Below are 14,378 nucleotides of genomic sequence, written 5' to 3' on the forward strand. Positions count from 1 at the left end.
TCCATCAGTGACACAAATCAATGCCCATCAGTGACACCAATCAGTGCCCATTAATGATGTCAGTCAGTGCTGCCTTTCAGTGTCCATCAACGCCTGCTCATCATTGCTGCCCATCAATGCCCATAAGTGCCACCTCATCAGTGCCCATCAGTGCAGCCTCATCAGTGCCCATAAGTGCTACCTCATCAGTGCCCATCAGTGCCACCTCATCAGCGCACATCAGTGAAGGAGAAAAATTGCTTATTCACCAAATTTTCGCTCAGATATAATGTGGCAGGAAGGCAGCTCTGCGCCAGATCATGTACCTAGTACGTGATCTGACACTTCCAGGTCTGGGGCCCGCAGGCTGGTCACCGGCGACCCGCTCTCGCTATGATTGAACACAGTGGGAGTCAATGAGAGATTCTGGTGAACCTGATGTCCGCCAGGACCCACCGATCATTCTGGAGACCAGCAGAATGGCAGTCTGCCTATGTAAACAAGGCAGATTGCCATTCCTTGAGAAGGGAAAACAGAGATCCTGTGTTTCTGCTCAGAAGGAACACCGATCTCTGTCTTTCCACAGTAAATGCACCCCCACACAGTTAGAAAACACTCCCAGGGAACACAGTTAACCCTTTGATTGCCCCTGATGCTAACCCCTTACCTGCCAGTATCATTAGTACAGTGACAGTGCCTTTTATTTAGCACTGATCCCTGTATTAGTGTCACTGGTCCTCAAAAAAGTGTCACTTAGTGTCAGATTTGTGCGCCGCAATGTCACAGCCCCGCTAAAAATCGCTGATCGCTGCCACTACTAGTAAAAAAAATAAAAAAATAAAAATACCATAAATCTATCCCATAGTTTTTATAAATTTTGTGCAAACAAATAAATATACGCTTATTGGAATTTTTTTTTACCAAAAACATGTAGCAGAATAATACATATTAGCCTAAATTTATGAAGAAATTGGATTTTTTACATTTTTTTTTTATTGGTTATGTCTTCTAGCAGAAAGTAAGAAATATATATATATTTTTTTTTTACAAAATTGACGGTCTTTTTTTGTTTATAGCGCAAAAAAAAAAAAAAAAAAAAATGAGGTGATCAAAAACCAACAAAATAAAGCTCTAATTATGGGGAAAAAAAGGATATACATTTTATTTGGGTACAGCGTGGCACGACCACACAATTGTCAGTTAAAGTAACACAATGCTGTATTGCAAAAAATGGCCTGGTCATGAAGGGAGGTAAACTTTCTGGATCTGAAGTGGTTAATGGCCAGCCTAACGCATAATTTACCCTCCCCGTCGCAACATTTCCACTTACTTCCTCCTATGTTTTTTAGGCCCCATTCACACTTGTCAATTTGGAATGGCAGGCGGAATAGGCACAATTCTGCTTGCGATTCCAAATTGCGTGGCAATCACTATCAAATGTGCAATGTGTGTTTGGGGGCATTCATTCTAAATGGCACCCCAAATGTGGTGTGATTTTGCAGGGACTGACGCGTGGAAATCAAAGCAAAACATTCCTTTTAAAAATCGCATGAAGTTTGCTTGCCAAAAAAGAGCAGGAGCTTCTTTTGGGTGACAAATGCGCATAGGGCAGACCCCTGAAGTGAATGGAGTGCTCTATGTGTGAAGTGCGTAATCGTCCAAAAATTGACCACACAAAATTGCTAGCAGGAAAGCAAGTTCCTGCTATCCGAAGTGTGAATGGGGCCTAAAACAGGAGGTGAAACTTACCTGACGGGACTCAAAAGAAAATTTAGTCTATTCAAAACGAATGAAAACATTTTGACTTTTCATAAACGTTAATAGTTTTTAAATAGTGACAAAATGTACATTTTAAATAGAACATTTTTTATTTTGAGTAAATATCTTTGAAAATAGTTTGCTTACCTTGGCAAAACAGGGCATTGTGCTTTTGGCTTTTCAATCTTGTCCAGATATTCTTTAACAATGATGTCTTCTAAGCTGCTTTGATGTGACCGCGTTGATGATGACAAATAACTGCGCAAAGAGACCGAAGACAATTGGCTCCCAACAGATGAGGCACTTAAAGGCCTTCTGTAACCTGCCATGACCTGATAAGAGAAGTAAATGCATTCAAATGGATGTATAGTACCAATTCAACTTGTCATCAATTGCTGCTTTAATCAATCTACAAGCCCTTAAAATTATAAAATATCAGTTAAAGAGCCTGAGTAAAAAAAAAAAAAAAAATGCTAATATATAAAAGCCCGATTGGAGTTTAAAAGAATATAATCCTTTTCTAAATAGTTATCAGGTAAAGCTTTTAAAGTGTTTGTTAACCCAAAAAATTATAATTCAGATTCTGGTCCCTTAAAGCAGATTACACAGCATAGTGCTGCTTAATCTCCCCCCCCCCCAAACTGTAAAAAAAAAAAAAAACTCCCTGAACCTGCTACTCTCTCTATGCTCTCTTTATACTGACCACGATTACCAGGGCAGCTGAGCCCTGACTACCGTGGTCAGAGCACATCCCTCCGTCATACGTAGCTGTCCTATCTGCTCTCCTCTCTCCCCCTTCACCCTCCTTCCTGCCTGTCAGCTCCCTCTTTCTCTGTCTCCGCCCTCCGCTACTATTAAAAATAAAAAAACCTACAATTGTCACTGCCAGTCCCTCTATTAGAGGCTGGTATACCACACTATGTAAGTCCTTTGCAAAAACAAGCATTATAAATAACTATTTAGAACTGTCTTCAGGCCGGTCCCATGACTCGTGGCCGCTTTACAGCACCGATACATTACTTCTGCGGGAGGCCAAGTGATCTCCCCAGCTGACATTAGAGGCAGATTATAGCCCCTCCCGCAGAAGCAATGTCTCGAAGCTGTAAAGCTGCCGCAAGTCATGTGACCAGCCTGAAGACTTACATACTGTGGTATGCCAGCCTCTAATAGAGGGGCTGGCAGTGAATAATATTTTACACTTAACAAACACTTTAAGTAAATTTCACCTCCTCCGATGGTAGGGGCCTCCCACAATGTCTACATCCCCACAGCTAAATATCTAGCCCACCTTTTCTTAAAGGCACAGGGGCGCACTTGACACCAAGCATATAGCACATTGGCAGCAAAGGTGTCCAGTGCATCTCCTCACCAATATTTCAACAGTACAATTGGCCATTGCCCCCACCTATAACTGACCTTTTCAGCAAGGGGCACACGGAAGGGCACATAAGCAAATCAAAGACAAAAGCAATTCCCAGCTCAAGGAAGGATGGGCTCCCTCCAGGCTCACCTGCCCTCTGCCTGTCCATTATAATGCATGTGCTTCCACTGTGGAGGCTCGGCAAATTTATGCCCTGTACACACGGTCCGACATTACAACAACAAAATCCATCAGATTTTTTCAGACGGATTTTGTCCGAAACTGGTGTTGCAAACACACGGTCGGACAAAGTTGTCGGGAAAATCTGATCGTTTGGGAAGGTGGCGACATTCGTTGCGTACGACGGGACTATGTAGAGGCTAGTAGCCAATAGCTTTGGTCTCGTAATTTGATATGAGCATGCGCGGCACTTTCTCCGATCGGAAATCTCTACAAACGATCTACAAAAGTCGGAACATGTTATCGGAAAAATGTAATATCCAGCTCTCAAACTTTGTTGGTCGGACATTCCGACGGAATAAGTCAGATGGAGCCCACACAAGGCCGGATTATCCGACAACACGGTCCGTTTGGACATTTTCCGGTGGAATTTCCGACCGTGTGTACAAGAGCTTACAGAGTCCAGGTCAAGGGACTCTAAGGCAGGGTTGACAAAGCTGCTTGGGATTTCAGTGAAGAAGTAGTGTTGTGAGCCAACAACAGGATGTTAGAAATTTAGCGGATTTCTTCCAATATGTATTTTTTTTTTACCTGCAGTCATTTTAAAGAACAACAAATGTGCAGATATGAAGATTTTTATTTTGCCCATACACACACTTTAAAGACAATAGTACATTGGCCATTGCCTTGCATTGGTGCATTATTTTACAGAAATGTGGCTACAGAATGGGTTAACTTTTTCAAGCTGGAAAGTTAATCAGACGAACATCTTTTTTTTTTTTTTTTTTTCATACAGACTTTGAATCAGTGAATGAACAATTTCACAAATTAGGATTGATGAAGTATGTCAGCCACTGGAAAAATTGCACCTTTTAGATTTAACATTTACCTAACTAAGCAGAAAAAAACATCTGCAGAAAGGTATGTTCCTGATCTTTGCTGCTCTTCATTTTGTTCTGACGATTTTTATAATTACACACTGATGTACTGTATTGGGAAAAGTATGAAGAACATGAAATAATTAGCATCTTCTTCTCTTGCTTTAATTAACTATACAATGTAAACATATATGGTCATTTTTTTTTTGATTATTGGTTCATTTTCCTAATGCAGCATGAGAGCAAATTTCTGCATATTAAAAGGTAATACGACTGAAACTGATGTTTCCGATGTTGGTGGGTTGAACCGCACTCTGCTTTATTTTTTCTAAGATCTCTTGGGGATTCCAGGAGCAAGAGCTGGAGTTTCAGTTTCTGCCCTATTGCTGCTTCGTTAGAAGATTATTTTAAATTAGGCGGTACAAGACATATATATATCTCAAGGAGGTAAGTCAACTAAATGATTAGATCTTGACATGTGAAATCTCAGGCGGCGTACACACGCGGGGACTGTCTGCCGAAACTAAGTTCGTCAAACAGTCCGCTCAAACTTTTGAATGAACGAACACGCCCACACACGGCACTTTTTGAGCGGACAAATAAGGCAAACTTTGTTTGTCGTACTAAGTCCGCGCAACTTTTGAAATGAGCGGACTCGCCCACACACGAGGCAACAGTCCGCTCATTTCGAGCGCGTGTGCAGGTAGGCGGGGCCCGCGACGGAGACGTCGCGGGCTCCGCCGCCTGGAATGGACTTAAAGGGGAACCCCAACGCCGAAAAAAATCGGCGTGGGGGTCCCCCCAAAGTCCACAACAGACCCTTGTCCGAGCACGCTACCCGGCCGGCATATGGTATATGTCACATGGGTTGGTCACATGGTGACCCCACCCCCTTACGATGTCATAGTCCCCATGTGACATCAACCCATGTGACCAACCCATGTGACATATACCATGTGACACCGCCCCATTGTCACTATATAAGTGGCCGCTCAGCGCGGCTCTGGCATTCCGGCCGGAGAGAGCGACGTGTCAACATCTCCTGGAGAAGAACAAGAAGAACAAGAAGAAGAACAAGAACGGAAGGCGGCGGCGACAGAAGACCGGGCCACCGCCTGCAAAAGAGCTATAAGAAGGCGCGGTGGCCCGGCAGAAGAACGGAAGACAGCGACAGAAGAACGGAAGGCGGCGACAGAAGACCGGGCCACCGCCTGCAAAAGAGCTATAAGAAGGCGCGGTGGCCCGGCAGAAGAACCGAAGAGGGGGACAAGACCCCCGAAGTCGGGAGAAGAGGCTGGCGGCGGGGAGGAAGAAAGCCGGACTCCTTCGCTAGCAAAAGAGCTACAAGAAGATAGCGGAGGAGTCCGGCGAGAAGACCCCCGAAGACGGAAGACCCCCGGAGCTGTGCAATAAAATATTTTATCTCGTGTGTTGTTTTTTTTTGGGTACTTTTATTTTACAGGTGAATGGGTAGGGGTACATTGTACCCCATACTCATTCACATAGGGTGGGGGGGCCGGTATCTGGGGGCCCCCTTATTAAAGGGGGCTCCCGGATTCCGATAAGCCCCCCGCCCGCAGACCCCGACAACCAACGGCCAGGGTTGTCGGGAAGAGGCCCTTGTCCTCATCAACATGGGGACAAGGTGCTTTGGGGTGGGGGGGCCGCGCGGCCCCCCCTTCCCCAAGGCACCCCCCATGTTGAGGGCACGCGGCCTGGTACGGCTCAGGAGGGGGGGCGTGCTCGCTCGCCCCCCTTTCCTGGCCGGCCGGGTAGCGTGCTCGGACAAGGGTCTGTTGTGGACTTTGGGGGGACCCCCACGCCGATTTTTTTCGGCGTTGGGGTTCCCCTTTAAGTCCATTCCAGGCGGCGGAGCCCGCGACGTCTCCGTCGCGGGCCCCGCCTACCTGCACACGCGCTCGAAATGAGCAGACTTCCCTCCGAGCGGGAACAGTTTGCTCATTTCGAAAGTAGCCTACACACGGGCGGACTGTTCGCTCAAACCAAGTTTCAGCGGACAGTTTTTCGGAATTTCCGAAAAACTTTGTTCGTCAAACTGTCCGCTGAAACTGTCCGCTGAAGCCCCACACACGAGCGGACTGTCCGCTGAAACACTGTTCAGCGGACAAAGTTGAGCCAACAGTCCGCCCGTGTGTACGCGGCCTCAGTGAAACAGTGTTACCTTTCAACACTAAAAGCTCCAGGACCCAATAGAAGAAGAATAGCATTCTATGGGTCTTTGTTAGGGGGTAGGTTATGGGTTGGGTCATGTGCCAGGGTAAAGTAGAACCTTTCTCCATAGAGGTCTACAAGGTGACTTCTCTAAACGTTTTGCCTATCTTTCTGCTGTCTGTGCACATTCTATCTTTTAGAAGGTTAAATCCATGTGCAAGCCCCCATGTGACAATGCCTGGACCTCTCAATTGACCACTGAGGCATTATGGGACAAGGGGACTCACTAACCAATAACTAGGCATAGGAGGCTGGAAGAGACAATGGTTTCCTTATGTTTAGGGGCAACTTTAGTATTCTCCATATCTTAGCTTGTTTTTTTCTGACAAGGTCTGAACATAGCTAGATATCTCCACAATGTTTCCTTTTTTCAAAAAGCCCAAGTCTACACAAAACATTTTTGTGTTAGGAAGATTTAGAACTTTAGTCTTTGTTGCCAATAGAAAGATATTCTCTCACTTCATGTGTGTCCCAAAGAGAGAGTTCCACAGGGCCAGGAGGTGAAGAGAACCCTTTCGATTGAAGATAGAGAGAACAGAGGCTAAGGTAAGAACCTCTGTGAGTGGTTTTATTTTATTTGTATCTTCTTGTCCTTACTCTAGTGTTGCCATCTTTTCTTCAAGCCAAACCTGAACACTTTAGTGGCGTGGGGAAATTTTTTTCTCGTAGTATACACTATAAGATTATAAAAAGACCTGGGACACCTTTGGATGACCCATGGAAAGTAGTAATGCGGCAGGTATAGCGCACAGTTGCAAATGGTTAGTGTGGACAAAATGCTCTTGCTGACATCAAGGCCAAGCCTACCAGTGATGCCAAACCCACTACTGGACAGCCACCCACAGCTCCCAGACGGCAACAGATTTGTATGTGGCTATCTTTGTTACTTGGGGAGCCACAGCCTGGACTGAATGTGTCCGGGTTTTAGGTGGACTGAAACCTAGACACATAATTTAAAACCGGGACTGTCTGGGTGAATCCTGGGCAGGTGGCAACCCTACCTTACCCTCTAAGGGAAGCCCACCTTTTCCTGTACATACTTTATTATTATAAAGGATTTGTATAGTGCCAACAGTTTGCTCAATGCTTTACAATATAAAGGGAAACATGACGGTTACAATACATTAAAATACAAGAGGGTTAAGAAGGCCCTGCTCATAAAATCTTACAATCTAATAGGGTGGGGCAAGTGACACAAACGGTAATAACTGTGGGGAATGAGCTGACAAAAGAATTCATTCAGCTGCTTGTTGAAGGCTTCCCTAAAGAGATGAGTTTTTAGGGATCGCCTAAAGCAGGGGTCCCCAACCCCTGGCCCGAAGGCCACATGTGGCCCGTGATGCCCTCTGATGTGGCCTGCCACCTCCTGCTCTGGGATGGCTGATCCAAGATCGCGGATTGCTGACCTGCCATCCCTGAGCATTAGCATGAAGGCCAGACCCAGTGCTACAGGAAGCAGAGCCGATGCTTCCTGTATAGTCACAGGCGGAGTGATACCAAATGTACTCAGTATCAGGTCTAGGTCAGTTGAGGTGCAAGTAAACCACAGTGCATGAGTGTGAAAGCAGCCTTAGGCCCCTTTCACACAATTGGTCCAATTGAGTCCGCTTGTCTGTTTTTCAGGTGGTTCCAATTGGACCCTCGGTTCACCTCTCTAGAGCGGCAGATGTAAACAGACTTTTGTCCATTTACACCCTCCTATCACCAATCCGGCCCATATAAAAAAACAGAAGGGGATCCGTCCCCTTCTGTCTGGGAGGATAGGACTGGAGGGCCCATAGAATAGAACGGGATGTGTCCATTTCTTCTCTGCAAATGCAGAGTGGACACGGACCTGTCATTTGCCCACTCCGCTCATTGTGGACCGCGACTGATTACCAAGTCACTAAAGTGGCCCTCGCTCCTCAAAAAGGTTGGGCACTCCTGGCCTAAGGCCTGGTACACACTAACAGTTTTTTTTTTTTTAATATTGGGAGAGTTGGTGATGTAGTTGGTGGCAGAATTGTGAATGGCTTTGTATGTTGTTGTTAGTATTTTGAATTTAATTCCATGGGCAGTGGCAGGAATTAGCTGAAGTTGAGCAGTTGATAAGGTAGATGAGTCTGGCAGCAGCTTGGATCCTTATTTCAGTGATCTTCACTGTGTGAGCCTGCGTAAGGCGGCACAACCTTTCTTTCGAAAGCATCCCCATTGAGTCCGTGCTCATGGCAGCCACCAATGGTCCTGCACAGTACTGCCCTCTCAGAGGAACGTGTAGGGTTGGCAAGCATGAAAAGGATCAAGGCAGGATACTTTTGGATAGAAGGCTGTGTATCTCCAGATAGGGCTGCACAGTAAATAGCACTGTAATGAGGACAGAGGTAGGTATTGGACAAACAGAGCTACACTTAAAGGGGTAGTACATGCCTTACGGACAGGTTGTACCAAAGGTTTTAAATTAGAAGTCAAGATGGGAAATGAGCAATGTCCAAGCTATACCAGAGTCATTTCCCAGATACAAACCTGGACATGAAGCAGTTATCTTTCCATTAGCTGCTATACTTCTATTGTATGGTGTCATTCTGCAGTGTTCCCATCTCTGCATGTTTATCAATCTGTCATCCTCAGCTTGTCACTATACTGTAGGTTCACCACGGTGAGATACTGTCACGTCAACATTCGTATGGTCCACTGCGCTCTTATAATAACTGTGAGTTATTATGGAAAGTGTTACTGTGTGAAGCAATCACGCTTAATATTTTTACTTTCCTACTTTGAATGAATGCTCATTTTTCAAACAAACATATTGCCTTTTTTTCCAATATGAATATAAAAGCAAGGCTGTAAAATGTTAGAAATCCTGTCTGAAGGATGTTACAGTGTATCGTGCCTGAGAGATTTTGAGCGGTTTTCAGATTACATACATGTGAGTAGGAGATTTTTTATACAATAAAGCATCATTTGTTTAAACAGAGAGCACTTAGATTCCTTTTTTTTATCCATATGTGTCTGGGGGAGATTTTTCGAAGATCATCATCGGCAATCTGGTTTTACTTTACCCCTAAGGGGACACGCGCTGATGACTTCCTGTTGTCTCGGGTCCGTTTATTAAGGTGAGCGAACAAACATCTAGAAGGTGGAGGGATTGTCACCTAATTCTTTGTGTCTCTGGATCTCCTTTTCCACACGTGGAGGATCTGTGCTGTTGCCATCTGGTCTTTGTGGTTCATCTTTCTGGAATTTTGGACATTTTATCGTTTTTACCTTTTTTAATTTTTATTGGTATTTTGGGCTGCACTTCATTATGTTTTGATAAATGTTAGAAATTGACAGAAATCCTGAGAAAAGTATATATATATATATATATATCCATATATCTCCACTTCCGGACTGCCGCACGCTGATATACATCCTTAGTTTGAAGGAAGATTTCGTTGTTATGGCAGCAGATAGCTACCATAAACCCGGTATCCTCTTGTTCAGCCAGTGGTCCACTTCAAGATAAAAGTGGTCTCTGTGGCAGTTTCGCTGCAAGATCACTTTTATCGGTGACGGAAGAAAGCCCTCCCGCTGCGCTCCAGTGCCCTCCGCCGCTTACCGGAGCCGACAGCAGTAGCGGAGGCTATCAGGTCCTTCTGCTGGCTGATGATGGAGACGAGTGAGGGGAAGACGGCCCCCACCCATGACATTTTCAGGGAGGAAGCGACGTCACAACGTCACTTCCACCCAATGCTCTTAAAGGGCCATTTTAAAAAAAAAAATATGTTTTTAAATGACAATTTATTTATTTGTTATTGCATTTTTGTGTAAATATGAGATCTGAGGTCTTTTTGAATCCAGATTTCATATTTAAGAGGTCCAGTCATGCTTTTTTTCTATTACAAGGGATGTTTACATTGCTTGTAATAGGAATAAAAGTGACAAAAATTTTTTTTTTTCTTTAAACTGTTAAAATAAAAAAAAAAGGTAAAATAAATAAGAAAAACTTTTTTTAAAAGCGCTCCGTCTCGCCGAGCTTGCGTGCAGAAGCGAACGCATACGTGAGTGGCGCTCGCATATGAAAATGGTGTTCAAACCACACATGTGAGCTATTGCCACGATCGGTAGAACGAGAGCAACAATTCTAGCCCTACAACCCAAAACATGCAACCTGTAGAATTTTTAAGCTTCACCTATGGAGATTTTAAAGGGTAAAAGTTTGTTGCCATTCCACGAGAGGGCGCAATTTTGAAGCTTAACATTTTGGGTATCAATTAACTCTGAGTAACATTATCTTTCACAATATTAAAAAAATTGGGCTAACTTTACTTTTGTTTTATGTTTTAAAGTGTTTTTGTTTTTAAAAAAAAGTGTGCCTGTAAGACCGCTGGGCAAATACGGTGCAACGGAAAGTATTGCAACGACCGCTGTTTTATTCTCTAGGGTGTTAGAAATAAAATGTATAATGTTTGGGGGTTCTTAGTAATTTTCAAGCAAAAAAAAAAATGTTTTTAACTTGTAAATAACACATCTAAAAAATAGGCTTGGTCCTTAAGTGGATATATATATATAAAAAATCCCCTTCAAGGAGAGAGAGAGAGAGAGAGAGAGAGAGATATATGGTATATTATATCATATAGGATATACAGTGTAGCATATTTTTGTTATTGTAGCTACTGAAATGAAGTTTATATTATGATCATTTCTGGTTTATTAATCCATATTTTTTAGATATAAACATAATTTGTGTGCCCCTCTTCGTATTTTGTGAAATATTTGGAGGTGCCCTCCTCTGAGAATCTTCATCTACAACAAATACACCATTTCCTGCTTTCTCGGCAGAAGAAAAGTCCTGATCTTGCAGTTCAAACACAGTTTGAAAACAGATGTATACAAGAGACTCTTCAATGAGTTTGCATCTCCATCAAATTGCTTGGGAGAGGGACTTGGGCATCACTCCTAAATGGGAGGACTGGCGAACCTGGACTACATGCATACATAAGTGCATCATGAATGTTGCCCTGATTGAAGCAGGGTACAAGGTGCTTGAGAGAAGGTACTTAGTACCATAACGCTGCTCTAAAACGCAAGTGTAAGTACATTTTTAGGTGAGGTGCCCTTAAAATATATCCAAAGCTAAAATTATGATTATTTATTTATTCTTATTTTTTTCATTTTAGATAAAGAAGGGAATGGTTAAAGCTGCAGTCATTTTTTTTGTCATCTTTTTGTGTCTTATTAGAAGGGAACTAAACCCTCCTATCTGTACAGCCAAGGAAGCTGCCATCTTAGCCTCTGATCTGTATCTCTATTTATTTTTTTAGGTGCCTCGTGGGGGGGGGGGGTGAAATATCAGGAATCTAAACAGACCTCCGATGTTTCACCTTTCAGTCAAAGAAAAGAGACCGAGCCCTCCATCTTCATCTCTGCAGCCTTATTAGCACAGAATCAATGAACAGGAGTAGCTCTGTATAAAGCTTCCCGTTCATTCACAAGCTGAAGCATAGTAAACACAGTTTACTGTGCTTCAGTTATGAATGAACAGTCAGTGATTGGTACGGATCACTGACTTTATTCATTAGACAGGGAAAATGAAGGGGATTGGCTCCTTTGTATGACACCCCTCCTGTTCAGGTGTACAGGGGGTCTAAATCTACTGAGACCTGCAGTCAGAGGCAGCAGTGTCTTAGATCCCACACTTGAGATATAAAGGTATGAGGCTGTAGGATAAGGTGAACTTATGCTTTAACTAATAATAAGGGAATTATGAATAATAATAGTGACTAAAAAAGAAATGTGGATAGTGTTTGTTAGTAAAAAAAAGCCCCCTTACATTGATGGATAGTGAAATGCCCATTTACATTAGTGGTCAGTTTAGTGTCCCTTACATTGATGGCCAATGAAGTGCTTCTTTACATTGATGGTCAGTTTAGTGCCCCTTACATTGATGGCCAATGAAGTGCTTCTTTACATTAGTGGTCAGTTTCGTGCCCCTTACATTGATGGCCAATGAAGTGCTTCTTTACATTGGTGGTGTTTAGTGCCCCTTAAATTGATGGCCAATGAAGTGCTTCTTTACCTTGGTGGTCAGTTTAGTGCCCCTTACATTGATAGCCAATGAAGTGCATTTATGCAGCTCCAGACCATGACACTCCCACCACCGTGCGTGAATAGCAAGACACACTTGTCTTTGTACTCCTCACCTGGTTGCCTCCACACACGCTTGACACCATCTGAACCAAATAAGTTTATCTTGGTCTCATCAGACCACAGGACATGGTTCCAGTAATCCATGTCCTTAGTCTGCTTGTCTTAAGCAAACCGCAGACTTTCTTATGCATCATCTTTAGAAGAGGCTTCCTTCTGGGTTTAACTGCTGTTTGGTCTTGGCCACTGTGCTACAGCTCAATTTCAAGGTCTTGGAAATCTTCTTATAGCCTAGGCCATCTTTATGTAGAGCAAAATTCTTTTTTTCAGACCCTCAGAGAGTTCTTTGCCATGAGGTGCTATGTTGAACTTCCAGTAACCAGTATATGAGCGTGAGAACGATAACACCAAATTTAACACACCTGCTCCCCATTCACACCTGAGACCTTGCATGTAACACATGACACTGGGGAGAGAAAATAGCTAATTGGGCCCAATTTGGACATTTTCTCTAAGCCCCTGTACACACAGTCGGAGATTTCGACAACCAAATCCGTCGTATTTTGCCCGTCCGATTTTGTCCGTTGGATTGTGTCCGAAACTGTTGCATACACGCGGTCAGACTAAGTTGTCGAAAAATCCGATCATTCAGAACGTGATGACGTAATTTCGTTACGATGGGACTATGTTCAGGCTAGTAGCCAATAGCTTTGATGTACGAATTTGATCTGAGCATGCGTGGCACTTGGTCCGATCAAAATTCTCAACACGTGATCGGAGTATGTCCGATCGAACCAGTTGGTCAGGAAATATTTCCAACAAGTTAGAAAATTGGGTCCGACGGATATTCCGACGGAATCAGTCCGATGCATACCACACACAGTCGGATTATCCGACGACACGGTCCGATAGGACACATTCCGACGGATTCTCGGACCGTGTGTACAAGGGCTTAGGGGTGTACTCACTTTTGTTTCTAGCGGTTTAGACATTAATGGCTGTGGGTTGAGTTATTTTGAGGGGACAGCAAATTTACATTGTTATACAAGCTGTACACTACTTGTCATGGTCTGGGGCTGCATTAGTGCTGTCGGCACTGGAGAGCTACAGTTCATTAAGGGAACCATGAATGCCAACATGTACTGTGACATACTGAAGCAGAGCATGATCCCCTCCCTTCAGAGACTGGGCCACAGGGCAATATTCCAACAGGATAATGACCCCAAACACACCTCTAAGACGACCACTGCCTTGCTAAAGAAGCTGAGGGTAAAGGTGATGGACTGGCCAAGCATGTCTCCAGACTTAAACCCTATTGAGCATCTGTGGGGCATCCTCAAACGGAAGGTGGAGGAACACAAGGTCTCTAACATTCACCAGCTCTGTGATGTCGTCATGGAGGAGTGGAAGAGGACTCCAGTGGCAACCTGTGAAGTTCTGGTGAACTCCATGCCCAAAAGGGTTAAGGAAGTGATGGAAAATAATGGTGGCCACACAAAATATTGACAGTTTGGGCCCAATTTGGATATTTTCACTAAGGGGTGTACTCACTTTTGTTGCCAGTATTTTAGAAATGAATGACTGTTGGTTGAGTTATTTTGAAGGGACAGCAAATTTACACTGTTATACAAGTTGTACACTCACTACTTTACATTGTAGCAAAGTGTCTTTTCTTCAGTGTTGTCACATAAAAAGGGTATAATAAAATATTTACAAAAATGTGAGGGGGGGGGATCACTTCTGTGAGATACTGTGTATATATATATATATATATATATATATATATATATATATATATATATATATATATATATATTAGGGATGCACCGAAATTTCGGCCGCCGAAACATAGCGGCCGAAAATGGCCCTTTCGGCAAAAAGCCGAA

At 43.6% G+C, this 14,378-nt stretch overlaps 1 protein-coding gene across 1 annotated transcript in view; it reads right to left on the reverse strand.

The window, feature by feature from the left end:
- Positions 1–14,378, reverse strand: part of DCDC1 (doublecortin domain containing 1) — a 680,197-nt gene that overhangs the window by 629,953 nt on the left and 35,866 nt on the right. Inside the window, exon 2 of the mRNA XM_077460866.1 lies at positions 1,885–2,069. Within this exon, the coding sequence (XP_077316992.1) occupies positions 1,885–2,066 (182 nt within the window). The 5' untranslated portion in view covers positions 2,067–2,069. The remainder of the gene's footprint in view (positions 1–1,884; positions 2,070–14,378) is intronic.

Source organism: Lithobates pipiens, unplaced genomic scaffold, assembly GCF_037356315.1.
Source record: "Lithobates pipiens isolate NorthernLeopardFrog02 unplaced genomic scaffold, aLitPip1_a1.2 Scaffold_10, whole genome shotgun sequence".
NCBI classification, from domain to species: Eukaryota; Metazoa; Chordata; class Amphibia; order Anura; family Ranidae; genus Lithobates; species Lithobates pipiens.